General features: G+C 49.2%; 1 protein-coding gene across 2 annotated transcripts in view; it reads right to left on the reverse strand.

Annotated features, from left to right (window-relative positions):
• ZDHHC16 (zDHHC palmitoyltransferase 16) overlaps positions 1–26,504 on the reverse strand; it is a 203,678-nt gene that overhangs the window by 8,215 nt on the left and 168,959 nt on the right. For both annotated transcript variants that reach the window (XM_078643579.1, XM_078643580.1), the window contains one exon: positions 19,855–19,925. In XM_078643579.1, the coding sequence (XP_078499705.1) occupies positions 19,855–19,925 (71 nt within the window). The remainder of the gene's footprint in view (positions 1–19,854; positions 19,926–26,504) is intronic.

Genomic DNA, 26,504 nt, shown 5'->3' on the forward strand with positions numbered 1-26,504 from the left:
GTGGTGTAAACTTTTCTAATACATTCTCCAAGGCTGAGGTGCTATAGATTGCAAGTGGTACGAAAAGGAGTGCACGCCTTTTAATAAATTGGTTATACAGCGTCATACAACAATAAAACATATCTTTTCACTCTGATACTTGTGTGAGTGGAGTACGACTGTTAAATATTATGGCTATCCCCTTAAGGCGCTTCCTCAGTTTTCTGCGTCACGTGTTAATTGAACCTCCATCTGCCCCCATGCAATGGACCCTGCTTTCACTCTTTAATGTTCGGCGGATCCGAGTACCCAGTACACAGATAGCTTTTATTAGACTAACGCAGCATGTCAGGGTAGTGCAGGGCATTATTCCAAGTCCAAAGAAGGGGGAAGACCGAAATTCAAAGATCCCGCACTGTCGATGACAGTGCCTGTCTACTTCATGGCTCAGCGAGTTGAAGGCTCACTACTAACGTAAACCATGACTTGCAGGTCACACATTCGAATCCAGCCTTCCATTGTTTAGAGATTGGTAATCTGAGCATCGTTTGATAGGGTAACAGAACCCCTTGCTTTTTGAAAGGCTTAAAAACAGAAAAAGTGTGATATGAGGCACTATATAAAATGTATTTTTATCATTATTTGAAGCCCTTTTGACTTAGAAGTTTGTTATCTAGGCTCTTACACTACATATCTATGGGTCCTTATGGATTAGCCGACAACAGATAACACTGCTTATCTCAATATAATAAATCATATTTCTTAGTCTCTTTCTTTGGGGAGTCTGGTGTCGCTGCACTCAACTTCGCAGCGGACATCTAATGCAGAGAGAGGGCCCCCTCAGGTACAGGCGCTGCCAGGCTTGCAGGCCTGGTTCAACAAGCATTGGCATAGCCAATAGGTCTCGGCTTGGGACCTTATAAGTGTTTAGCCATGCAACAGTTGATGTTGTTGCACCAAGGATAGTGTGCTGCATAACTAAAGGCGAGACCTATTGGCTATGCCAATGCTTGTTTCTTAAACATAAGGTTTTACAGGGTTATAAGGTTACAAGGTTATACACAAGATGCTTTTGTTCATAAAGGAAAATTTACTTTAACCAACCATGTCCTTTGGAAGCTGAGGACGTACACTAACAGAAACCATTCCTTTCAGCAGGGACAGTCCTCCAATGCATCCTTCCCTGATAGGAGGGCTACCAAGCTGCTTTAATTTGCCCTTTCAGTCACAGGCCTGGCCGGGTGCAGGTAGAATACAGCATTTCCTCCCCGACTGGAGACCCACAACGTCTGATTGATGGATCTAACATTGTTCACAGGGGCTATGCCCGGCTCTTCTTTTCCTCCCCATCCCATCTTTCTCGCGCACTGGAGCAACTTTCGAGGATTACACTGCAATTCTGATGCAAGAAAAACATTTTGTTGTCCAAAGAGGTCATCGAATGAGTGCTCGACTCGGAGAGAGGGGGAGGATTCTACTCATGTTACTTCCATGTTATGGTGAAGGACTGAGGACTTAGGCCTATTTTGGACCTCTGTCCGTTAAACGCCTTTCTGAGGCAGGACAGGTTGAATCTGTTCAATCAGGCTCAGATGTTCCCCAAGCTCTAGATACAGGAGACTGGATGGCATCCTTGGACTTGCAGCATATATATTTCCATATACTGACCTACAGTTCAAAATGGGCCAGAAATACTGTTAATTTGCCATGCTTCCTTTCAGCTTTACCTCGGTCCCTCGGGTGTTCACAAATGTGATGGCAGTTGTCACTGCCCATCTTCGGAGGTTGAGAGGACATGTTTTGACATATCTCTCTGATCTGATGTTTCAGGGCCGGTCCTGGGTCTTGGTGAGACTGGCACTGACCCTTCTTGGTCTCCTGGCCATCCTCCTCATTCTAAATGCCAGGTTGCCTATGAGAGTCCTGCAGTGGCACCTAATATCCAAGTGGGCTCAGCATCAGAAATGCTCCAACTTCATCCAGATAGTGCAGGAAAAAAGATCAAGATCTTCTATGGTGGCAGACAACACCAGTCTGACTAGCAGCAGGCCAATCTCTCTCTCTTGCCCAGATCCATATCAATCCTCGGGTGCATTGGGCACTCTGTCCTGAAAGTCTTTCTGCAGTCCATCAAAGGGATGCTGGTGCAGGTCCTTATGGCACCATGACCGCTCTATGGTACTGCAACAAGTAGGGCGGAGTGGGGTCCAGGATCCTATGTCAGGAGGCGTTACACCTCTGGGGATGCCGGACAAGCAGAAGATCTCCCTACCCGCCAATCACCTACCAGGGTCTCTGAATGCTAGAATTTGCTGAACTAAGCAGGTGTTGTCTGGTAGACCACGAGTGGCATCTTCATCCCGAGGTGGTACAGAGGGTCTTCAAGCAGTGAGGTACACAGTGGCTAGATCTGTTACTATCGAGAACATGCAGTTTCAACAATTCTGCATGCTGGAGTTTCCTCCAAGGCACATGTTATCAGATGTGTTCCGGCTGGGATGGGAAGAAAGACACCTCTATGTATTTCTGCCTCTCCTACTTCGAGCTCTGAGAAAGATCAAGGCAGACCGAGCCTTGTCATTCTTATTGCCAGTCACTTGGCCAGGAGAGTGTTATCCAGAACTTCTGAGCGTTTGCCCTCCATAAGGTATGTAGTTCAGGAGAATCTTCAGTCTCAGCAACAGGCTGGAGTCTTACGTTCAAGTCTCCACAAACTACACCTCTAGGCGTGGATGTTGAGTGGTGGCAGCTAAATGTGTTAAGACTTGCCAGCCAGTGTGGTAGATGTCATCCATGCGGTCAGATGCCCTTCCATTAACTCGATCTACGCTGGGACAAATTTGTTGCTAGGTGTGGTGTTTGAAACACTAACTCCTTGCAAGCTAGACTTGTATTCCTTTGTTTGCTACTTCATTAGCCCAGCAAGACCATATGGAGGGCACTGTGAAAAATGTATTGTCAGTCATAGCAACTTTTCTTTATTTACCTGGCAAACCCTCTTTATTTTAGTCACCATTTATAATGCATTTTATAAGAGGTTGACTCATGTTTCCCCCAGTCTTCACATTTGTCATGTGCATGCCCTTCGCTCCTATACACAGCTGTTCCTTAAGACTTTTGACACTTAAAATTGTGTACCTCATTGGCATTAGGCAGCATGGTTGAACTGAAGGCGCTTTCGGTACAACTGCTCTACACCACATTCTTTCTGGACAAATCGGTACTGGGGACCCAGGCATTCTTCCTATGAAAGGTCACGACTCTCTTCCATATTGGCCAACCAAGCGCTCTTCCAGCAGTTTTCTTTTTGCCCCACCTTACCTCATAAAAGAGCAAGAGAGACGGTATCACCTGGGCCCTAGGGGGGTGCTGAGCTTTTACATTGACTGAATAAAGGAGAATTGTGTGGATGATTTGCTCTTTGTGGGATTTTCTGTGCAAAGGCAAGGCAGTGCAAAAGAGGACACTTTGAACATGGATAGTTCGCTGCATCAAAATCTGCTAGATACTGACCAAGAAGCAGCCCCCTGATGGCCTGTGGGCTTATTCCACCAGGGCCAAGGCAGCCTCAATTACTTTGACAAGTCTGGTCTAGACATTTGCCAGGCTGCGATTTGTAGGTCAGTGCATATGTTCACAAAACACTACTGGCATGACAGTTGGGTCCAGTGGGAAGGTCACTTTGCACGTTTAGTTCTGCAGGACTTTTTGTCCACACCCAAAACTCTCCACCTTTGAGAGATACTGCTATGGTATGTATTCTAAAGGTGGGGAATCTGCAGTTAAAAGTATCCCATCAGAAGAATACGTTACTTACAGTTGGTAATGCTCTATCTGGTGGATACTGTAGCTACAGACTCCTTACTACTCTTCCCACCTCAACCGTTCTGTGGAGTGCCTCTTTACCATCCATGAAGGTCCCAAGTAAGGAATCAACACAGTGCCTTGCACAAAGTATTTTACGCTCCACGTCTGAGGGGACCGAAGGAAAACATGCAAGAAACCGACGTCAGCGTTTAGGGCTGGCACTTTTTTAAGGCTTCCTTCTGTCACCTCTGGGGTGTTAGGGAGTCACATACAGCCACAGGGTGTCACTTACCAGCACGCCAGAGCAATGCTGAAGAATTCACCAAATCCACTCTGGAACATGGGGATATTCTAAAAGTGAGGAATCTGCGGTAAAAGCATCCATCAGCATGAAGATGTTTAGACTTAAGACAATTACATTCACAATACTGAAATGAAGTCAGACCACCCCAGTTCTGGTTTCCAGCGCTGAAGCTGTATGTATTTTCTTTGATCATATAGATATTAAAAGCTTCCGAGGGGGGCATGGCTAAGCCGCCTAAGATGGCGGACCGGTCTTCCTGAGGCTCCGGCGGCCGGCCCGCTTCAAATGCTGCCCATGTGATCCTCTGCCACGCAACTAAAGCCTCGAGGGCGCACATAACCGGCAAAACGACCGGAGGCAGCCTGGAGGTGACTGCGGCCCTTGGGGAGGGCTCGGGACGAGTTCCCGACGCCCGCCGTTACTCCCCGTGCGCGGCCGGGCAAAATGGCTCCCGCCGGGTAGAGCGGCGGTGACAGCGCAGCAACGGCTGGGGAACCAAAGCATGACTCCCATGGACGGGTGAGCGATGGGGAGGTGAGGTGACGGAGGCGAGGTGACGGAGGCGAGAAGACGGACGCTGCGACCCCTTGAGCTCCAAATCGGCGGAGCGACTAGTGACACCCTGGGTGGACTTTGTTGCCGGAGGCAGGCCATCCCCCACGGAGCGGGCCCCTGCTTCCTACGGCCCGGCCCGGCTTGGACTACCAGCGGAATGTAAGGCGAGCTACCTACCCCCGGCGACATCTCTAAGGACCCCATGGCAAGTGGTGGAGCCATCGGGGACTGCGGAGGCTGGCTGGGCCTTCCGAGGTGGCCTGGAGCGGGTGTGGAACGGCCCTGTGGCGCTCGACGGTGGCTCCCCGTGTGTGGACTAGTGGGGTGGCGGCCGCGGGGCGGAGCAGCGGCGCTCGAGTGCCGCACTTCCCGGCTGGGTGGCGGCTGAGGAGTCCCGGAGGAGCGCCCACTGCAGAACACCAGGTGAGGAGGCGGAGCGGCTGGGGAGACCAGCTCATTCCACCAGTGGGGCCTGCGAGACCAGAATAGACTGAACTACTGCAAGTGGCCCATCCCCCGACAGGTGGCTTCACTGCCCCAGGCGACGCTGCATACCGCGGACATTGCTGAGGTGGGGCGCGCGTCACCCCGGGACAACCAGACACCCTGAGAGTTGCCCCTTAGTGGTGGCGACCGTGCCCCCCTCCCTGCGAGACCTTGGGCACGACCTCGACCCCTGTCGCGCTGCTGGATATTAGACGGAGCTGTCGTTGGGGGGGGTACCTGGTTGCGGACCCATTGCCGTGAAGAGGCTTGAGAGCTGGGGAGCATAGCCCACCCCTGCGGCGACCCTGGGGTGGGCCCATCGTAGCGACCTCCGACCTGCCCGCCACCCCGCCGGGAGAACATCAATTGCACGGAGACTACGGGGCATAACGCGTCGCCGACACCGGGGGCGCCCCTCGACTGGGCCTTGCAGCGTTACAGCGGGCGGCAACTTTGAGGGAAGAGACGAATCTCTGCGGTGAAAACCAACACCCCCATGCCCTGAGGATTGTGGCGCGCGCCCCGCTGCCGCCCCTGCGTCATCCAGCGGAGACCCCCTTGCCACCCAAGATGGGTCGCAGAACGGCAGGAGCTGCGCCGAGTGCAGACCCACAGAAACTGCAGGACCAAGTTACGACTCTGACCACACAGCGAGATGAACAGGACAAGGCGGATTCCATGTCCAGTAAACTGGATCAAGTGCTGGCAGCCATGGAACACTCCAGAGTGGCGATGGAACACAAATTCGACTCTCTAGCGACGGACCTCAATCTTCTTCGTGATGACCACAGGAAATTATCGGATAAGGTCTCCCAGGGGGAACAAGAGCTGCAAACGCTTAACCCGCAGGTCCAACAACACCATCGCGACATTGCTGACCTCCAATCCAGACTCAAAACTCTGGAATACAAAGCGGACGATTTGGAAGGGCGTTCTCGAAGGAGCAACATCCGCGTCATGAACATACCAGAGGGGGCGGAAGGGACTTACCCCATTCAATACATCACAGACTGGATTCAAACTTTCACACCGGCCACAGACCTGACCCCCTTCTTCTCAGTGGAACGAGCGCACCGAGTCCCTGCGCGCAGGCCTAAACCGGGCCTACCCCCACGACCGTTCCTACTGAAACTCCTCCACTTCAGAGACAGGGACGCAATTCTGCGAGCGGCCAGAACACACGGGCGGCTTCAAGTGGAGGACAAACAAGTCATGCTCTTCCCTGACTATTCCAGAGCCGTGCAACAGCAACGAGCCACCTTCCAGGCTGGTAAGCGGACTCTCCGGCAAAAGAATATCCAATATGCCCTCTTGTTCCCGGCCAAGCTCAAGATCATCAACGGAGGCACCACGCACTTCTTCACCGACCCGAAGGCCGTGGACGCCTGGGGTGAGCAGCACATCCCGCGCCATCCGACGCTGGCGGGGTCGTAGAACAATCCACCGGAGCGAAGACCGCGGTGACAGCACCGTAGGGTAACTCTGACGCAACTCAGCTCCCGATCCACACCAACAGGGAGCGGCTCCCCAGACCTCACCCAGATCCACGCGGAGCGCAGAAAAGCCCTAGCGGCTGTGGCTGCACTCGACCCCACGAAAGCGGGATCGGACATGGATAAAGGGCCGCATCTGTTTAGCTCAGAGGAAGAAACCAGCGACGCCCGGGCCTCTCGAGAGGGGTCCCAGACTCCCCCAAAGGTGACACCCCAAACTTCAGACTTGCTGATGTAACACGAACAGACACACGGAGATCACCTTGCAGTTACTCAACCAAAGCTGTGCGGCCCCGGGCGGCTCGGAACGCTGCAGTAGGGATTAGACCAGTCGACGAGGTCCCGGGCGCGGCTGGGGCACAGTCGGGCCGCCTCGGTCCTATCAGGCGACACTCAAGATGATAGAGGAACCACTTCCATAGACAATCTCTCTTGACAGCGGCGCCGGCGGCACCTGGGAGAAGACCCGGCCACTACCCCACAGCAACGTACTAACGGACTTCCATGTTCCACTGTTTGGACGTATTGCCCCGTGCGATAGGTCCCCCTAGTTGGGAATGTTTCCCGGAGTTAAAATGTATCCCCCATGTGCAACAGAGATTTCCTAGTCAAAGTGTGGTGATTGGACATAGAAATGGTTGGCCGGGGCGTGGGCCGTTTGGTGGGTGGGGGTCAGGGGTGGGGCGGGGGACGGATGGGGGGCGGGTGGTCTACGGCACCCTCACATGATACCTCTGACCTATGACACCCACAACACCACACTCTGATTTTAAATTAGTGACATTAAACGTCCGAGGGATGCACAAAGCCACAAAAAGTTACTCCATATACGCCTACATCAAACAACAACATGCACAGGTGGCCCTCCTCCAGGAGACCCACCTAACAGACCAAGAGGTGGGCCGACTTCATCAGAAATGGCAGGGGATTATATGCGCCACAAAATACTCCGCCTTCGCAAGGGGTGCCCTGGTGTGGATACGGCCTGGTGTGCCATTTAGAGAACAAAGCAGACTGGTAGACAGTGGTGGGAGATACGCCCTTATCAGCGGCCTCATAGAGGGCCAGCCAATACTAATCGGTAGCATATACGCCCCGAACACAGAGCAGGACAGGTTCAGGGAGGAACTGACCGGGGTCCTGGCCCGCTTTACCGCGATTCCATGGATCCTGGGAGGGGATTACAACTGTACGCTAGACTTAGTCCTAGACAGATCACCCCCCCCACGCAACGCTCCCCGGCGCACAAACAAACAGAATGCTTCCGTAGATGGGTGGAGAGATGGGCACTGACAGACATTTGGAGAGCGCGGAACCCCACGGCTAGGCTGTACTCCTTCCATTCCATCCCACACGATCTTAGGGTACGCCTGGACAGATTCTTATGCTCCCCAACGCTCCTGCAGAAAGTACAGCACACTGACTACCTTGGGCGCATAGTATCGGATCACGACGCACACACGGTGACCCTGCGCTGGCGGCCTCCCCACCCCCCGGACCCACGTGGTGGCTCCCCCAGGAATGCCTCACCGATCAGGCCTTTTGCCACTCACACGGGGATTTCATAAATGCACACTTTCAGCGCAACGCGGGCTCTGCCTCCTCGGGAGGCGTAGAGTGGGACGCATACAAGGTCACCGCACGCGGACATTGCATTCAGCAGGTGGTGGGGGTGCGGAGGAATCTGGAGCGGGCATTGAGCGAGGCAGAGTTGGCGTTAGCGGGACTATCCCGAGATTCGGATCGGGGAGGGGTCACCCCAGAACAAATGGGGGCAGCGAAACTAGCGCATGCGGAGACACTCCGAGACCTACGGAAATACAACTTCCGTTTATATGCAACCCGGGTACACAAGGAGGGTAATAGAGCGGGCGCCCTCCTAGCTTGGATGGCCAAACAAGACACGACCCCACAACCCATCACGGAGCTGCTGGACGGCACAGGCAGGCTGCACTAGTCGCAACTTGACATCCTCAACATTTTCCGCACCTCGTACACTAACATATACCGCAACCCTGAACCAGCGCCACATATCACGCTACAACACTTCCTAGGCGGACACGGACTCCCCACCATATCTCCAGCGGATCAACGAGACTTAGATAGCAAAATCACAGCCTCAGAGATCAAGCATGCCATCGGGTCCCTAGCACGCAAGAAATCACCAGGGATGGATGGGTTCCCGCTGGAATACTATAGCACATTCAAGGCCCAGACAGTGCCCCATCTCGGCCTCATGTACGAGGAAGCCCTATCCACAGGGATCCTGCTCGCATCATTCAGAGAATCCATTATGGTGACTTTTCTAAAGCCCCACAGAGACCCCATACACCCCTCATCGTACAGACCCATCACACTCCTCAATGCGGACTGTAAAATCCTGGGGAAGATCTTGGCCGACCGATATAGCCAACTCATACCCACCTTAATCCACCCCGATCAGTGCGGATTCGTGCCAGGACGAAACACCTGCCACAATCTAAGGCGGCTTTTTCATATACAGGAGGGAGTACAGGGCAGGTTCCCCCGAGCAGCATGCCTTATATTCGATCTAGAAAAGGCATTTGACACACTGCTGTGGCCACATCTGTTCGCAGTCCTCCAGACTCTGAATTATGGCCAGGTCCTCATGGCGTATACACAACTCCTGTACAGAGGGCTCACTTCCAGGGTCAAACTCGGCAGGCTTATTTCAGATCCCTTCCCAATTGAGAGAGGAACCAGGAAGGGGTGTACTCTCTCCCCCCTCCTGTTTGCGTTAGCGGTTGAACCTTTGGCCGTACGTCTACGATGGGAGGGTGTAGCCTGGGGGATTCCGATGGCAGGGACGACGCACTGCGTATCCTTATACGCTGACGACTTGTTGATATACATCCGTGACGTGAGAGAGGATCTGACTCCAATATGGGATACCTTGCAGGCTTTCGCCGCTCTCTCAGGGCTTAAGATTAACTGGGATAAGTTAACTGTATACCCACTGGGGCCCCATCTGGCGCCACACACCGTGACATTAGGCACCCAATCGATACATTGGAGCGGCGCGGCCCCCCGATACCTGGGGGTGCGCCTGTACCAATCTCCGGCTGACTTGTATGAAGGCAACCACCGCAAGACGTTGGCTGGTCTACGATCAGCTGTGGCCTTCTGGAAAGCGCTGCCCTTGGCACCCATCGGTCGAGTAGCCCTGGTGAAAATGGTAATGGTACCCAGACTACTTTATCACTTTACCAATCTCCCGGTGATCCCACCCAGGTCCTTTTTCCTGGAACTGGACACCTTGCTCACAACTCTCATATGGGGAAATGGCCGGCACAGAGTAGCACTTAGCAAATTACAGTTACCCACTACAGAGGTAGGCCTCAGAGCTCCATCGTTTGAGTCATACTTCCTGGCAGCACAACTCCAGTGGCTGTCCCATTGGACAGCGGAACGCAACGTAACGGAAACTACAACGGAGGTGGGCAGGATACCGTTCCCGGTCATCAGACGTCTGTGCCTGCCGGGCACCAAGCCGTCCCGCACCCACCCGCTCCAGGTCTCCATAGCACGCAAGTGTATGATGAGGATACACCGACTGTCCAGAAACAAGCCTCTCTACTCCCCACTTCTACCGTTGGTGGGTCTCCCGCGGGGAGATCGCCACTACACCACCAGGAGTTTACAAGTCTGGACCGATCACGATGTCACGGAGGTGGAAGCGTTGTTCCAGGACGGACAACTGCGCACTTATGAGCAGCTGGTCGAATGGTACGACCTCCCACGTGGCCAATTCCTTACGCATAGACAGCTCCTCGAGAACGTACGACCGTTCTGGGATCCAAGAGAAGGGGAGCCGCCCACACATCCGGTATTCCATACAATACTTCGCATGGGTGCCGGCAGACACCTAATAACGTGGCACTACAAGGCCATCTGGGAATTGACCAACGTCTCTCTGGACACCCTGCGCCACTCTTGGGAGGACGATGTGGGTAGGGTGTTCTATGACGCGGAATGGAAGCTCGCCCTGGAATACACCCAAAAAGTATCCAGGAACGCGCGATTTTAGAATATACAATTTAATATTCTTCACCGGGCCTACCTTACGCCGGACAAACTCCAACGATACTATCCGGACACGAAATTTAAATGTCCGCGTTGCAGCCTACTGGCTGCAAACTTCAAGCATATGTTCTGGGAATGCCCCTCCCTACACCAATACTGGACCACGATTCACCGAATCCTCCTGGACCTAGTCAACTTACTACAAATTAATTTCTGGGAGGCTTGCGCACTGGGGATATACCATAGAAAGAAATCGGAGAAACTACAATGGAAGATCGCTTCCTTCGCCCTGTTACTGGCAAAAAGAGCCATTCCCATGCATTGGAGGGCTCCTACGGGCCCCCGGAGGCAGCCTGGACAGGAGCGGTAACCAAGTGGGGAACGGCAGAGGAGGAACTCTTACGAGACGAGGAAGTGAAGGGTATGCGCAAGAACCCCATATCCCTAGAATGGGTGCATCTGATTATACGCTTCAAACAAGAAATAGCCCCAGTGGACACTCCGGGCCCGTCTTCCCCTCGCACCCAGGCCTCGCCACGGCACCCCACCCAACCACCAGATACATAATCTTCCGCACACAGGACGAACCATATTGTCATCTGGCCAATCTGGGACTTGGAGCCCACTACCCTTGACGGGTAGCCCCCTCCCCCCCTTGTCCTCACGCGCCTCTGATGTGGTCCCGCCCCTCCCCCCCGGTTCGGTCTTCGGCCCGTCGCCCATGACACCCTCCCCGGGCGAGGTCCCCTGATCCAGGCCAATCCACCACACATGCTCTAGCATGCTTTACCACCACTCGCAACACCAGGAAAACTTTCCCCTTACGGTTTCAAGTTTGTATTTGATATAGACCGAAAGTTCCAAAACCGGCGCATATTCCCCCCTTTTTATTCAGTCTAAAGAAATAGTCATGAGGTTACAAGTTCACAACTCCTCACACGGGGACGACTCTAACAGATACCCCCGCCAGCACATGATCCCGCGACCCTGGCACAGAGCACTCTGAAACCTTACATCCCACTCCCCAGTTTACATGCCAGCGGACTATCGGATATCGAACAGTTGGCGGAGGTCAAGACTGCATGACACATTGTACTTCTTAAGGATGACTATGTAACCCTCTCATATGTGGAATGTTTATTACTTATGTAATGTATCACCCCCACTGAGGGTTTGATTTGCAAAACCTCAATAAAAAAATTTACAACAAAAAAAAATAGTTATTAAAAGCTTTCATTATGTAGCTATCCCCCATTCACACTAATTAGGACTGGAGATAATATTTAATGAATGTCTAATTTGACTAGATTGTATGATGCAACCGTGTCTCCGAAAAGAGACAGGCTAATAATATATACCAATGAAACAACGTTTAATTAAAAAATCACTTCATGATGTGCTAGATTACAAATTAATATAATGTAAATTGGTAATTAAGGGCTGCTGGCCTCACAGTGCTGAGAAACGCTGACTGCTAGATAGTGGTTCCTTCATACTGCTCAAGTTGTGCCTTATTTTAGAATAAGAGTCAACACAACATTAAAGCACATTTTACTTCATGAGCAAAAATCACTTGTAAAACCTTACCAAAATAAATAAATAAAAGGCTGCATTTTGTTTTGCTTTAAGAAAAACAGCCATCATTTCACGATAAGAACACTAGTATTGTGACTTATCCTTATAGTGGTTTGCCCCCCAAATGTATTGCACCTGCTCTGGAAATGACGTGCGGAACTCAAATAGGCACCACTTTCGTGCACTGACATCAGTTACTGTTGAGACTGTACATACGCCTAGATGCAGAGCCTTAAAAGCAAATTGGTGTAACCAGTGTGCAGATTTCTAGACCCGGATTCTTATTAATGGATAGAGTCCAATCACAGAACGGGGAGGTTGGGAGAGTCGGTGATGGATCTGTGGCTAGATAGTCTTTACAAGAAAGAACCATGGCAAAGGTAAGTTACTTGTTCTTCTGATGGAGACTTTCAGCTGCAGATTTCTTACAGTTTGCATAGATACCAAAGCAGCACCTAGATGGAGGCAAGCCTGTGAATGGACTCAAACCAGAAAGTTCTGCAGGACTGAGCTCCAGAAATGCCTTTCTTGGCGGACTCAACTTTCCAGACAAAAATGCTTGGTGAACATATGGTGGAACACCCACATAGCTGCCTGGCAAATATCTAGGTAGGGATTCCACGTGTCAATATAGTGATAGCAGCTATGGCCCTAGTTGATGTTTTGACAGACGTGGAACAGCATCATGACTTTTGGTAAGAAGAATACTTGCCCCTGCAGAACCAGTTTGTCTGGAAACAAGGTGGTGTATGGCAAGTTGACACAGAGAGCCTAAAGCTCACTCAACTGCCACGTCAATGTAATGGCGATGAGGAACACTGCCTTGAGGGTAAGAAGTTGTAAAGAGGTTCGAATGGAGTGAACATGAGAAACGTAAGGATCAAGTTATGGTCCCACTGTGGCATTGCAATACGAGAAAGCAAGGAAATATATGTTGTAACCATAACATCTGGGGACTTAAACAATTACATTTGATACGGCACCCAGAAAAAATCTGAAAGGTACCCTTTAACTGTGCCCAGAGAAAATCTTGCTGGGCTAAGACCAACACAAATAACAAAAACTCGGAGAGCTTTGGCTGGATGGATATGTATATGGTGAGTGGTGCACCAAGCCACAAATGTGTCCAAATGACAGGTGTGTACAGTTTTAGTGGGACTCCTGGCTGCCATGATGACATCAACTATCTCTAGAGGAAGGTTGAATGTGTTCAGCTGTCGCAGTTCAATTGCCAAACATAAAGGTAGAGATTGTGAAGGCCAGGTGCAGAACCCAGCTCTGCTGCTGCGACAGCAGATCCGCCCGGAGAGGCAGCCTGGTTGGAGGACAATATACTCAAGCCCAAGAGTTCAGGACATCTTACTCTCCGTGCCCAATCTGGAGTCACTTGGATGACTTAGGCCTGGTCTGTCCTGATCTTCTTGAGAACTCGGGCAGGTGTAGTATTAGCAGAAAGGCATACAGGAGTCCTGAATTCCACTCAAGGCAGAAGCAAGAGACGCCTTGTAAGTTGCAACATCCTGAAGAGCGGACGTTGGTTGTTCTCTGTAGTGGTGAGCAGAAAGCGCAAAGGTTCTTCACAAAAGAGATCTTGCATCAGCTCTGGATGCAATTGCCACTTGTGATTCTCTAGGCATCGTCGACTGAGTTAATCTACCGCCTTAGCATTCAAAGAGCCTGCCAGGTGCTTTATCACCAGGAAGACCCCCTTTGTGATCCTGCCACTTCCAGAGAACAGGGCCTCCTGGGACAGCATCTATGACCCCACCCCACCCGGTTTGTTGCAATACCATATTGCAGTGCTGGTGTCCATGAGTACCTGAAGCAGGCTTCCCTTAATGGATGAAAAGGAGGTTTTTAATGCCAAGCGGATGATCCTCCGCTCCAGAAGGCAGATCTGGAGTGGGGACTCTGACGGAGACAAGAAGTCTCTGACCTCCCCCTCTCCAAGATGGCTGCCGCAACCCAGAAGCGATGCATGTGTCACCTCTTTCAGCTCCCGGTGGGAAAGGGACAGGGATCTACCGCAGACCCAATTGCAGTCCAGAAACCACCACTTCAGATCTTGTGCAGTCTTCTCACAAATCTGAAAGTGGTCAGAGAAGTCCTCTTGATGTTGGGCTCATTGAGAGTTCAGATACCATGTTACAGCCCGCATATGCCACCAAGGGCCATAATATAGAAGTGCCCCGGGGGGTGCAATGGGCATTTGCGCCCACTTTGCGCACCTCCGGGTCACTTTGGTATTACAAAAGGGGCTGCAGATGCTTGTGCATTCCCTTCTGTGATACCGATAGCGCTGGTGCAATAAAGCGCTAGAGCCATCTTTAGAGGGAATTCCCACATTTGCATGGGGGTGTGGCCCCATGCAATAAAGGGAATCTCTTTGCCTTTGTGCATGTGCAGTATTATAGAAAAGGGCGCAGAGGCAAAGAAGCTCTCAAGAGGCGCACTGACAGTGCGTCACCTGATTGCAGCCCTCATGTGGGGTAAAGGGGACCCATGGACCCCCCCAGACATCCCCTTGCAGGTGAGTGCAGTAACTCACTGCGCACGCCTGCAAGGGGATCTCTATTACCCCATCGATGTGCAAGCGGGTTGCCGACTGCACTGTAAAAACACAGCGGCTTCAAAGCAGCTGCTCTGTTTTTCACAGGAATGCCCTGCTAAGAAGGCAGCACAAGTTCGTGGTTGCCCTGGGGTCATCATATTCACCATAATGCAGCGATTTTTCATTTTTAAATTGTGCCCCCCCCGGCCAAGCAATGAAAATGCGCCGTTTGCACAATACGGTCCCTGGTGTTCTCGACCAGCAGGATGCAGGAGGCCTGAGGCCATTAAGCCCAGCAATCACAGAATTAACCTCACTGAAATCCAGGACCGAGGCTGAAAGATCGGGATCATAGCCTGAATGTCCTGACTCTCTTTCCTGAACGGTGCCCAGATTTGCTCTGATGAAGTGGGGCATCTGAGAAGAAGTCAAAGATGACTTTGTCATGTTGATAGTGAACCACAAAGTAGTGCAAATAACAACCACCACCTACTTCTGGGGCTGGCACCTTCTCAACAGCCCCTCTGGCCAAAAAGGCTTGCACTTCCTGCCTCAAATTGGAGAAGTGGTCCTCCGTCAGCTGCTAGGGTGACAGTGAAAGGTGTGGCATAGAAGCAAGGGAGGGTAAGGCATTTCACCTACGAATGATGTGCAGGAACCACCAGTCTGATTTTATGGCTTGAAACCCAGGAAGAATCTTTGGATCCTGCCTCCCACCGCTGGCCGTGCTCCCCTAAGGGCACGCTAAAGGGGCTTTGCCGATGAGGCTGTAGTGGGGGCAGTGGGCAAGGTTTGGCCCCAAGCCCCCAACAAGGTATCAGTTAGTGCCTCATTTAATAATTTGAGGGGCTCAAATGATATCTGCCCTGGCTGAAGTACTTGCTTCAACATATTAGCCTTGACTTCCAAGGTGGGGAGCTGGAGATCAAAGACTTTGGCCACCCTATTCATTACTATGGCGCAGGATGCTGATTCCTCATGGCTGGACCTGAGGGTGAGAGAAAGCCCATTTCAGTGGAGGTATTATGACAACTAGCCTCCTGCAAGTCATCATACTAACTGTCATCTTGATAGGGCTGAGCAAACTCATCTCAGCATCATAATCACTATCCGAGTCCGTGCTAAAAAGGGAGTGTACGGTATGTGTTCTCTCTTGTGGAGGCAGCAGATCAAGTTGGGGAAGCTACTCAACAGTTGTAGGGCACAGCTACGGCTGAGGTTGGCCCGGCACCGACTTGGGGTTGGAAAGTACTATGGGCATCTCCTCGTCCAACATCGATGGATTTAGCACCAGTGACAAAGTTCCAAGGCCCGGTGTGGACCGTGGCTCTGAAGGTGGGGTCAGGATCGGAGGTATTGTGACATGCTCTGAGGTCCAACTGGCACCAAGGATGAACCTGCCAGTGGTACTCCAGATGGAAGGGCTTTTGGCACCCTGGGGCTTGAAAGCACATCAGAGGAAGTCAGCAAGGATCCAAAAAGCCAGAGCATGGCAGTGCTGAACTCTTCAATCTGTTGTGGAGAGGTAGGTGGCCCTGGAGACTCGGGCTGTGCTGGAGCTAGCTGCAGAATCAGCTTCGAAGTTGAGTGAGTCTCAATCAATCAATCAGGATTTATAAAGTGTAGCTAAATTACCCATAGGGCAACCAGGCGTATCTGGTGTAGTGATACAGAGCCAAGGCACCACCCCTGTGGCAAATGCGAGTTGGGGCAGAGTCCTGCTATGATTTTTTTAAAATGTTTCTTAAAACAACTTACTCATAGATTTAGATTGCAACAAAGACCGACCTCCTGGTGTGAGAATGGGACTAAGACTAAACCTTGACCTGAACCCTGACTTAGAACGCTTCGTATCAAAGTCTTCTTGTGCTTGGTAATGTGAAGCTTTGCACCGTGGTCCAGGAGGGCCTTTGGGTTCATCGACGTGCAGTCATTGCAGGCCTTAGAGTCATGACATGATACCACGACAAACACTCCTTACGGGGATCTGTCACAGAAATGTGTTTGAGACAGTCTCTACAGGGCTTAAAACCTGTAGTTTTTGGAGGCGACATTGCTTGCACACTGAGAATTGTGGACAAAAAATATAGAGGTGTCTCTGGAAGATGAGAGCGTTGCGGATCCGCATCTGGTGGTGCATAAAGAAAGGAACTGAAGTCAGGGTCCAGGAGTGGAACCTATTTAGGTTCCTCACTTCATTTCCAGAGTGCAATGGCATAAGTGCAGAGCCACATGGCGCCATCTACCAGCACGCAGCGGTAATGCTAAAAAGATTCAGAGTCCAGTTTGACGACTGGGGAATATTGAAAAGATGAGGAATCTACAGCTAGAAGTCTCCATCAGAAAGAGTGCTACCAAATGTAAGTAACTTGTTCTACAGTGGTACAGGGACATGTAGTGGGAGGACCAGTGGGTGGAAGAAGTGGTCTACAGACCAAGCATTTGATAGTGGACTGATGAGATCCTGAGCAGAGCCACTGCACCGTTTTATGAAATTCTGAGCAAATAAGTTAATCTCCTACTGCTTATTATTCATCATCCAAAACAGATTAATAGAAACTAGCGATATGAAGGCCCTACTTGCTAAACAACATGAGGATCCTTTAAGTAGTATTAAAATTGAGATCTATGCCTGTCCAAATATCCTCTGTTGGAGAGATCCTTTAAGGTTTTCGTTGAAATGTTCATGCAAGACGTGATTGGACACCGTTCTAATTTTAGGTCAAACAATAGAGCTGTAATTTGAACAATGGAAATGAGGGAAAGCAATGAAGCTCTGCAATCCAAGCAGCTTTTGTCCATGAGTGTTTAAATATGAGCACAGAAGTGATTAAATATAGGAGCAGGCAATGTTGAAAGCTGATGCTGGCTTCAAGTTATACAAAAGGGGATGATGGACGGAGCGTTTGAGCAAATCAAACACTCACCCCCAGTCAACTGATCTGGGTTTAATCCATCACCTTTCTTTAGCTCACTCGGCCACCCCAGTTCAAACATGGCTATATGCAAATCAGTCTGACCCTGTGCCTAAAGGGAACAGTCCAGACCGAACTGCCAAGCCATGTCTTCCCTGGACCGGAAACAAGCATCCTGGGACCGGTTTCGGATTCATAATCCTCATCAGCCAGGCTATCTTGATTCCAGTGGCCAAGTGAGCAAGGGACTCACGTCTGAGCATACCCTGCCACACTTATGTTATGTTATGTTAAAAAAAATTATATAGCGCAACTAACACCTGAAGGTTTCTTGGCGCTTGTGCTGAGGGAGCGGAGAAAAAAGTGAGGGGACAAGACTAATTATAGGCCTCGGTAAACAAAAAGGTTTTAAGGAGGGATCTGAATCTAATGTAAGGGGAAGACAGCCTTAGAGGGAGGGGAAGGGCATTCCAGAAAGAAGGAGCTAAAAATGAGAACCTAAGGCCACCGTGTTTCTTCCTCTTAAATCTTGGGACTGACAGTAAGGCCAGCTGAGACGAGCGAAGGCTACGTGAGGGGACATGGGGTGAAGGAGAGAAGAAATGAAAGAAGGGCCTCCGCCTGCAAGGGATTTGAAGATTATACAACCTAATTTAAACTTGCAGCGCGCGGTGACCGGAAGCCAATGAAGACTTTTTAAAAAAGGGCGAACATGTTGATGTCTGGGTTGGCGGAAAATAAGGCGGGCGGCTTGATTTTGGATCTGCTGGAGTCTTTTGGCTTGGTAGTCAGGGATACCTACGTAGAGCGCGTTTGCGTAGTCAATTCTTGAGATGACTAGCGCTAACAGAGCCAGGGTGAGGGCCTCGGTGGTAAGGAGGCGGGAGATTTTACGGATCTTCCTGAGCTGAAAGTGGCTAGAAGACACTACCGCGCTAATCTGGGGTTTCATTGAAAGGTCGCTGCTGATGATAACCCCCAAACTTTTAGCTGAATTCACTGGGCAAGGGGGACTGCCCAGACTTGCCGGCCAGAAAGAGGGTTGCCTGGGGTTAGAGGGTCCCCCGACAAGAACCAGCTAGGTCGGTCGGGGTTGAGCTCATCCAGTCACTAATGAGACAGAGGGTAGTTTGAAAAGTAGAGATTGATTGATCCGAGGGGTCGATGGTGAAGACCAGTTGAATGTCATCCGCGTAATTAAACGCGGTGACATTCAACCTACGGAGGGAGCGGATCAAGGGAGCCAAGTATAAGTTGAAAAGGAGTGGGGACAGAGAGGAACCCTGCGGGACACCACAAGTCAGCCCAACCTGGTCTGCTGAGAACTGGGACAGTCTGACTGCTTGTTGGCGGTTAGACAGGAAAGAGTGAACCCAGTCAAGAGCGGTGCCCTGGATGCCGGCCTCTCTGACACGGTCGACAAGGATGCCATGGTCGACCGTGTCAAAGGCGGCCGACAAATCCAGAAGCACCAGGGCCTGACAGATGTTAGTGCACTTAGGGCGAACAAAGCGATCCAAAAGGGGATGATGGACGGTTCTCGGAAGCTTGTTTCCGGTCCAGGGAAGGCATGGCTTGGCAGTTCAGGCTGGACTGTTCCCATGAGGCACAGGGTCAGACTGATTTGCATATAGCCATGTCTGAACTGGGGTGGCAGAGTGGGCTAAAGAACGGTGATGGATTAAACCCAGATCTTTTGACTGAGTGTGAGTGTTTGATTGGTTCAGATGCTCCGTCCATTACCACCCCCTTTTGCACCGCTTTTGGCCGCCATAAGTGTGGCAGGGTATGCTCAGACGCGAGTCCCTTGCTCACTTTGCTACTGGATTCAAGCAAGCCGGGCTGAAGACGGCTGCAATGCCAGAAACCGGTTCTCGGAAGCTTGTTTCCGGTCCAGGGAAGGCATGGCTTGGCAGTTCAGGCTGGACTGTTCCCATGAGGCACAGGGTCAGACTGATTTGCATATAGCCATGTCTGAACTGGGGTGGCAGAGTGGGCTAAAGAACGGTGATGGATTAAACCCAGATCTTTTGACTGAGTGTGAGTGTTTGATTGGTTCAGATGCTCCGTCCATTACCACCCCCTTTTGTACCGCTTCAAGTTATGGCACATTACATGTTCAAACAAGTATCAGGAGCCACATACCTTTCTGTCTCTACTCCTAGGAAAACCCTCCAGTTATTGATGCAGCCATAGCTGTATGGATTCTGGAACACCTGCAGTCAGAGAGAGCACAGTATTAACCTTCTTCAACCTCAAATCATCTTTGATAATCTGTGAAAGCCCCCTAGCACATTGTAGTGTAGTTTCTATTTTCCTTATAGGCTCTGCGCATTGGAATAATATACACTATCGTTTTTGCATAGGACTGAGGTCAGTATGCCTCTATCAAGTATATTAAACTTAATTACTTTGTGTGCGAGCTAACTCAGAGGTCACTAGAAACTTCTCAAATAAACAAGAAGGGAGTAGTTTCTGACAACCGCATAATCATGACAACTTTGTTTCCCTTTGAATCGGAACAGTTCTCAGAATCGTGGAAACAATAGATAACAGTTTCACTCAGTCAATCGTGCATGCTTAGTTTCTTCAGAGTTACACAGAAATAGATAGACGGGCGTTTCGATAAAAGGATTTATTGAACAGTCTTATTTCTCGTGCAATATAGATGAGCTGTTACAATCGCAAGACAGTATGCAAAATATAATACGTACAGAGTGAGCAGTAAGAAGAAATAATACTGCATCAGCATTTTAGCTATGACATATATTCATATAAACATACATAAATAACACAGGCTAAAATGTGAATACTCGTCTGTTGCTTCTAAATAGTTCTACCCCAGTGTAAATAAACTAAGTGCAGTACGAGGTAAGAAGTAGGTGCTGTTTTCTATAGTATAGTTCGCTATAGTTTTGTATTGCCAAGAGTACCTCTAGGTTCTAGTCTGCTCCATACCTTAGAATGAGAGAAGTGGGAATCTCTTTCCGGATCTCAATTCCTAACACCCCGCGAAGAGAGTCAGGACACTGGAAGGTGGATTCTCTGTGAGCAGGATGACAGCGTCTGGTCAGTGCATCAGGCGAGAACTCTAATTCCTTCCGAACTTGCAGTGGCAAGCCATATCGATCTGTGTAGCCGAGCCGAGCCCTGGTAAGTGAAGGTATATTTATACCTGGAAGGTGCCTACGAATGCTAGCATTGACGTGAAGTCGGGCAGGAGAAGAAGTCATGAATGAACCCCTACGGAATCGTCGTTCATGCATAATTAATGAGTTCTTGGAGAAATCAATAATCCAAGCAGGGAAAGTCCCAATGGCTTAAGGGTCTGGTTTCTAAGAACTCGTTGTGACATGGGATAGACAGATGTAGGTGACCATGCCTTTAATTGGATAGCATGGCTGAGGCCTGAAAAAGGACTGGGATTCTATGCCTAAATAAGGGCAATGTGAGTTGTGCCTATAAAAGGGCATGATTCAGGAAACCTATGTGCGGGTATCTCAATCGAAACGCAACAACATCGAAAGGTGACGCTAAAGCATAACCTTTAACTTTAGTGTACAGCCAAAAAAGATGTATGATCATTTTCAACAATCTTGCACCCTTCAATGCATTCTTAAAAAGTGACGAACGCACTGTAACATTTGTCAAAGAGTTTTCTCTAAATAAAATACACATACAAAAAGCATGAATACTTATGGAAGGTATCTAAATATGCAATGTATATCTCCCAGATAAACCCACAGGAAAGTGAAATAATGCATCGTCCATCATACGTTCAGGGTAACTTTTGTGAAGGCATGCCCCATTAGACTCCCCTTCATCCTGGTAAGTCAGTGAAACTGAATTCAAGTCTATGAACAGTATGTCACACTAAGTAACTGGCACCAATTTTTATTTTAGTTTCTCACTTTCATAGCTGTATTATTTGTAAAACATAATTTGTTCTTTCATATTGCAGTGCATGGGGTCAGCAGTCACTTTTAACCTTTATTGTTGAAGGAAAATGCTGCTTACTAGTATGCATCTATTCTTGGCATGTAGAGCTGCAGAGTTACACACTGTGCATAGATGGCCACCTAGTGTTGGGCCCGGATGTTTGCAGTTTGTTTTGTTGTAGAAAAGTCTTTGGAAGTCACAGGATAGGTGACTCCTCCTTTGGATGATACTGCGCATGGCCATCGGCTCCATCCCCAGATTGTTTTTCGCCATTAGGGAAGTGATGGAGCGGTACAAGAAGTAGTGATGTCCATGTGATTTGTATCTAATTAAGATAATACTGGAACAGATAAAGGTAGCCGGGGAGACGGGTGGGCGTGTCTGCAGCTCTACATGCGAAGAACAGATGCATACTGGTAAGTAGCATTTTCCGTTCGAGGCATATGAGCTGCAGATTACACACTGTGCATAGATTGTATAGCAGTACCCACACCTAGCGGCGACCACCAGTATCTGTTGCAGTTGTTTGAAACAGAGTTTTTAGTACAGCCTGGCCCACAGTGACTTGTTGTTTAGTTTGCACATCTACACAATAATGTTTTGTGAATGTGTGTGGTGTAGACCATGTAGCTGCTTTGCATATATCATCTAGGGGAATGTTCCCTAAGAATTCCATTGAAGCCCCTATTTTCCTTGTAGAATGGGATTTTGGAGGAATTGTTAACGTATGTTTGGCTTTTAGGTAACATATTTGTATGCATTTAACAATCCACCTAGCTATCCCCGATTTTGAAATGGGGTTGCCTTTATGTGGTGGTAAAAGGACACAAAAAGTTGTTTAGTCTTACGAAAAGGTTGTGTCCTTTCGATGTAGTACAGTAATGCTCTTTTGTCGTCTAAGGTGTGTAGAGCTCTTTCTGGGACTTTTTGTGGCTGCACGAAAAATACGGGCAGCTCAACAGATTGATTTAGATGGAACGGTGAAATGACTTTTGGGAGGGATTATTCTTTTGAGTCCTTCCATGAAAGCTTTTATAGCAGGTACTCTAAACAGAGATAGACGTTGTCTATTTTGTAAATATGCTGCAATGGCAGCAAGGTGTAGTCTGATAGACGTGTAAGCTAAATTACACTTTTGAAGTTGTAATAGGTAGCCTATGATGTGTTGAATAGACACATCTAAAGGATTTATGTTGTTGTTTTGACGGTGTATTACAAATCGTTTCCACTTAGCTGCATAACATGCTCTAGTAGTGGGACGTCTGGCTTCTTTAATAACGTTCATGCATTCTGGAAGAAGGTTGAGGTACCAAACGCTATGACTTCAGGAGCCAGATCGCTAGGTTGAGCTGAGCTGGGTCGGGGTGTCTGATCTCTCCATGGTTCTGTGTTAAGAGGCGTGGAGATAGGCTTCGTTTTTGGTGTGGTACCACAGATAGTTGCAGCAGCGTGGTGTACCACGGTTGTCTGGCCCAAGTTGAGGCAACTATGTATTGTGTTACTATCGCATTGTATGCCGAGTGCCGTTGGTGTCTAGGTCGGCCTGATGGATATGTTTATTCCTGATTCTGCAATAAAAATATATTTTTAAAAAAAAGTTGAGGCAACTAGAATGAGTGTTAGGCAATGTTGCTGTAGCTTGCGTACCACTAACGGAAGTAGTGGGAGAGGAGGAAAAGCGTACGCAAATTTTCCGGACCAGTTCATCCATATCACATTGCCTTTGGACAGCGGGTGTGGATATCTGGTGGCGAAGTTTGGGCATTTTGAGTTTTCGTGGGTGGCGAAGAGGTCTATCTGAGGTTGTCCCCACATATGAAAGAACGGTTGAAGAACTTGTGGATAAAGTTCCCTCGTGGATCTGCTGTGTCTGTCGACTTAGCAGATCTGCCATGGTGTTCTGTACTCCTGGAACGTGTTGGGCTAAGAGGCAGATTTTTTGTGGTATAGCCCATCTCCATATCTGCTGTGCTAACGGAGAGTTGCAGAGAGTGTGTTCCCCCTTGTTTGTTTATGTAGTACATGGCTGTCATATTGTCTGTGCGGACTAAGACAGCTTTGCCTGATACTTGTTTTTGGAATGCTTTTAGGGATAGATAAACAGCTAGTAACTCCAAGTGGTTGATGTGGAGTAACTTTAGTTGCAGTGTCCACCTACCTTGCATGGTGTGATGCAGTAGGTGAGCTCCCCAGCCGGAGAGCGATGCGTCTGCTGTCAAGACTATCTGAGGAACTGGCTCTAGGAACGGTCATCCCTTTGAAAGGTTTTTGGTGCTCCACCATTGCAGAGAACGATGAGTCCGACTGTCTACCAACACTATGTCTGTTAATTGACCACGAGCCTGATTCCATTGGCGTGCTAGGCACTCTTGAAGTGGACGCATTTGCAGTCTTGCGTGAGGTACTATAAATATGCAAGATGCCATCATTCCTATGAGCTGCATGAACACTCGAGTTGGGAGCGAGTGTTGCAGCTTGAATCTTGTTAGGAGAGTTTGTACACTTGTTATGCTGGCTGGAGAGGGATAGGCTAGTGTCAGTTGGGTGTTTATTGTAGCGCCGAGATATTGTTGTATGTGTGAAGGTTGCAGATGTGACTTGGTGTGATTTACTGTGAATCCCAAATCGTGAAGCAGTTGAATAGTAGCGTGAGTGTGTGGTACACACTGGCTGTATGAGCTGGCTTTTATGAGCCAGTCGTCTAGGTAAGGGAAGACGTGAATCTGTTGTCTTCTTAAGTGTGCCGCTACTACTGCTAGGCATTTGGTAAACACCCTTGGCGCTGTTGTGACCCCGAATGGGAGCACTTTGAACTGGTAGTGCTGCCCATCTAGCACAAATCTGAGATATTTTCTGTGCGCTGTGTGAATAGGAATGTGGAAGTAGGCGTTCTTGAGATCTAGAGTGACAAGGAAGTCGTTTTGTAACAGGAGTGGAAGGACTTGTTGGAGTGTGACCATATGAAAATGATCCGACTGTATGTAAATGTTTAGAGGTCTGAGGTCTAGGATAGGTCTTAAAGATCCATCCTTCTTTGGGATTAGAAAATATAGGGAGTATACTCCTTTGTTTTGCTGATGCTTTGGGACTATTTCTATTGCATTTTTCTGCAGGAGGGATATTACTTCCTGTCTGAGCAGTTAAATGTTATTGGGACATTGGACGCTGCTTGGGTGGTATGTTTGGGGGGGTGGATGTTAGTTCTAGACAGTAACCTGATTGAATTATTTGAAGCACCCACCTGTCTGATGTGATGTTTTACCAAGCTGGAAGGTATTGCTGTAGTCTTCTCCAGACAGGAGTGGAATGGGACGGGGGAAGGGAAGGGGAGTCATTGGGCAGGGGTAGAGGCAGAGCGGGAGTTGTTATTTTTACATCTGCCTTTGTTATTGTTACCCCTGTAACCTCCCCTTTGGTAGCCCTTACTATAGGTAGATTGTGTAGGGGCATTGTATGAGGTAGAAGGTGTGTCTGAAGAGTATCCCCTGGTGGCGCCTCGATAAGATGAACGGCGAAATGAACGTCTGGGAGCCTGCGACTGCAGGGCTCCCATAGATTTGGCTGTATCTGTATCTTTTTCATTTTTTCAAGTGATTCATCTACATTTGGTCCGAATAAGTGTTGCTCATCGAAGGGTTGATTAAGTATAGCAGTTTGGATTTCAGGTTTGAACCCTGATATGCGTAGCCAGGCATGTCTACGCAATAAAACACTGGTGTTTTAACTGTCCTGGAGGCAGTGTCTGCTGCGTCAAGTGCACAGCGGATAGAGGTGTTTGTAATATTTTTCCCTTCTTGGATAAGCTCATTTGCTCTTTCTTTGTACTTGTCAGAGAGGTGCTGCATTAGTGATTCTAATTCGTCATAAAGTACCCTGTCATATCTGGCCAAAAATGCTTGTGTATTGGCAATACGCCACGTTTGCTGCTTGAGACGCAGTTCTTTTCCCTGATGCGTCAAGTAGCTTAGACTCTTTATCTGGTGGGGGAGCTTCACCTGATGTTTGTGAGTTTGCTCTCTTGCGTGCATTGGAAACTACAAGTGAGTCTAGTGGTACTGGACCTTTAATATATGCTGGGTCTGAAGGGGCAGCTTTATATTTTTTCTCTATTTGAGGGTTAATGACCCGAGTTCTGACTGGGTCTTTGAAGACTTCAGGAGCATGCTTAATCACTCTTTAAGCATTGGTAACATGGATGAGGACCTTTGTGCATTATCAAAGGTATCCATTAAAAAGTCTTCGTCTATAGGGTCTGTATGCATATCTACCCCATGATATTGCGCGGCTCTGTGTGGTAACGGATCAAAACCCATAGTGTCTTCTGGTGGGGAAGGCCTTGAGGAGTATATGTCATCTTGAGGGGCATTTGGGACGTCTGGGGTGTTATAATCATCCCAAGGGTCAGGTGGGCCTGGAGGAATAGATGGATCATCTAGGTTAGCACCTATGTCATCAGAGCTATCATCCCTATTGTCATCGTCTGGTATGATAGAGGATGTAGGGGAATGTTGTGGTAGGGGAGCAGGTGGTGATGGTATACGTGGAGGAGAAGGGGAAGGAAGTCTTAAGGGAGAGGTAACCATGTCCTTCTAATTTGAATGAGAAGTTGGTGCTAGTGTATCCAGTGGTCCCTTTCTGGAAGCTAATTTTAGCTACCCAGTGATTGGGTCTTTAGCTACAGTCTTTTGTGCAGGGTCTGGCTGCAATAAGTCATCTGCAGGAGACCGATCTTTTGGTGCGGAGGGAGGTTTCAGCACCAAAGCGGTTTCTTTTGGTTTTTTGGCAAGGTCTTTAACCGGAGAAGCAGGAGTCTTTTTCGGCTCCATAGAATTTTTCGGCTCCGATGATTTTTTCAG

This window comes from Lissotriton helveticus, chromosome 5_1 (assembly GCF_964261635.1).
Source record: "Lissotriton helveticus chromosome 5_1, aLisHel1.1, whole genome shotgun sequence".
Classification (NCBI taxonomy): Eukaryota; Metazoa; Chordata; class Amphibia; order Caudata; family Salamandridae; genus Lissotriton; species Lissotriton helveticus.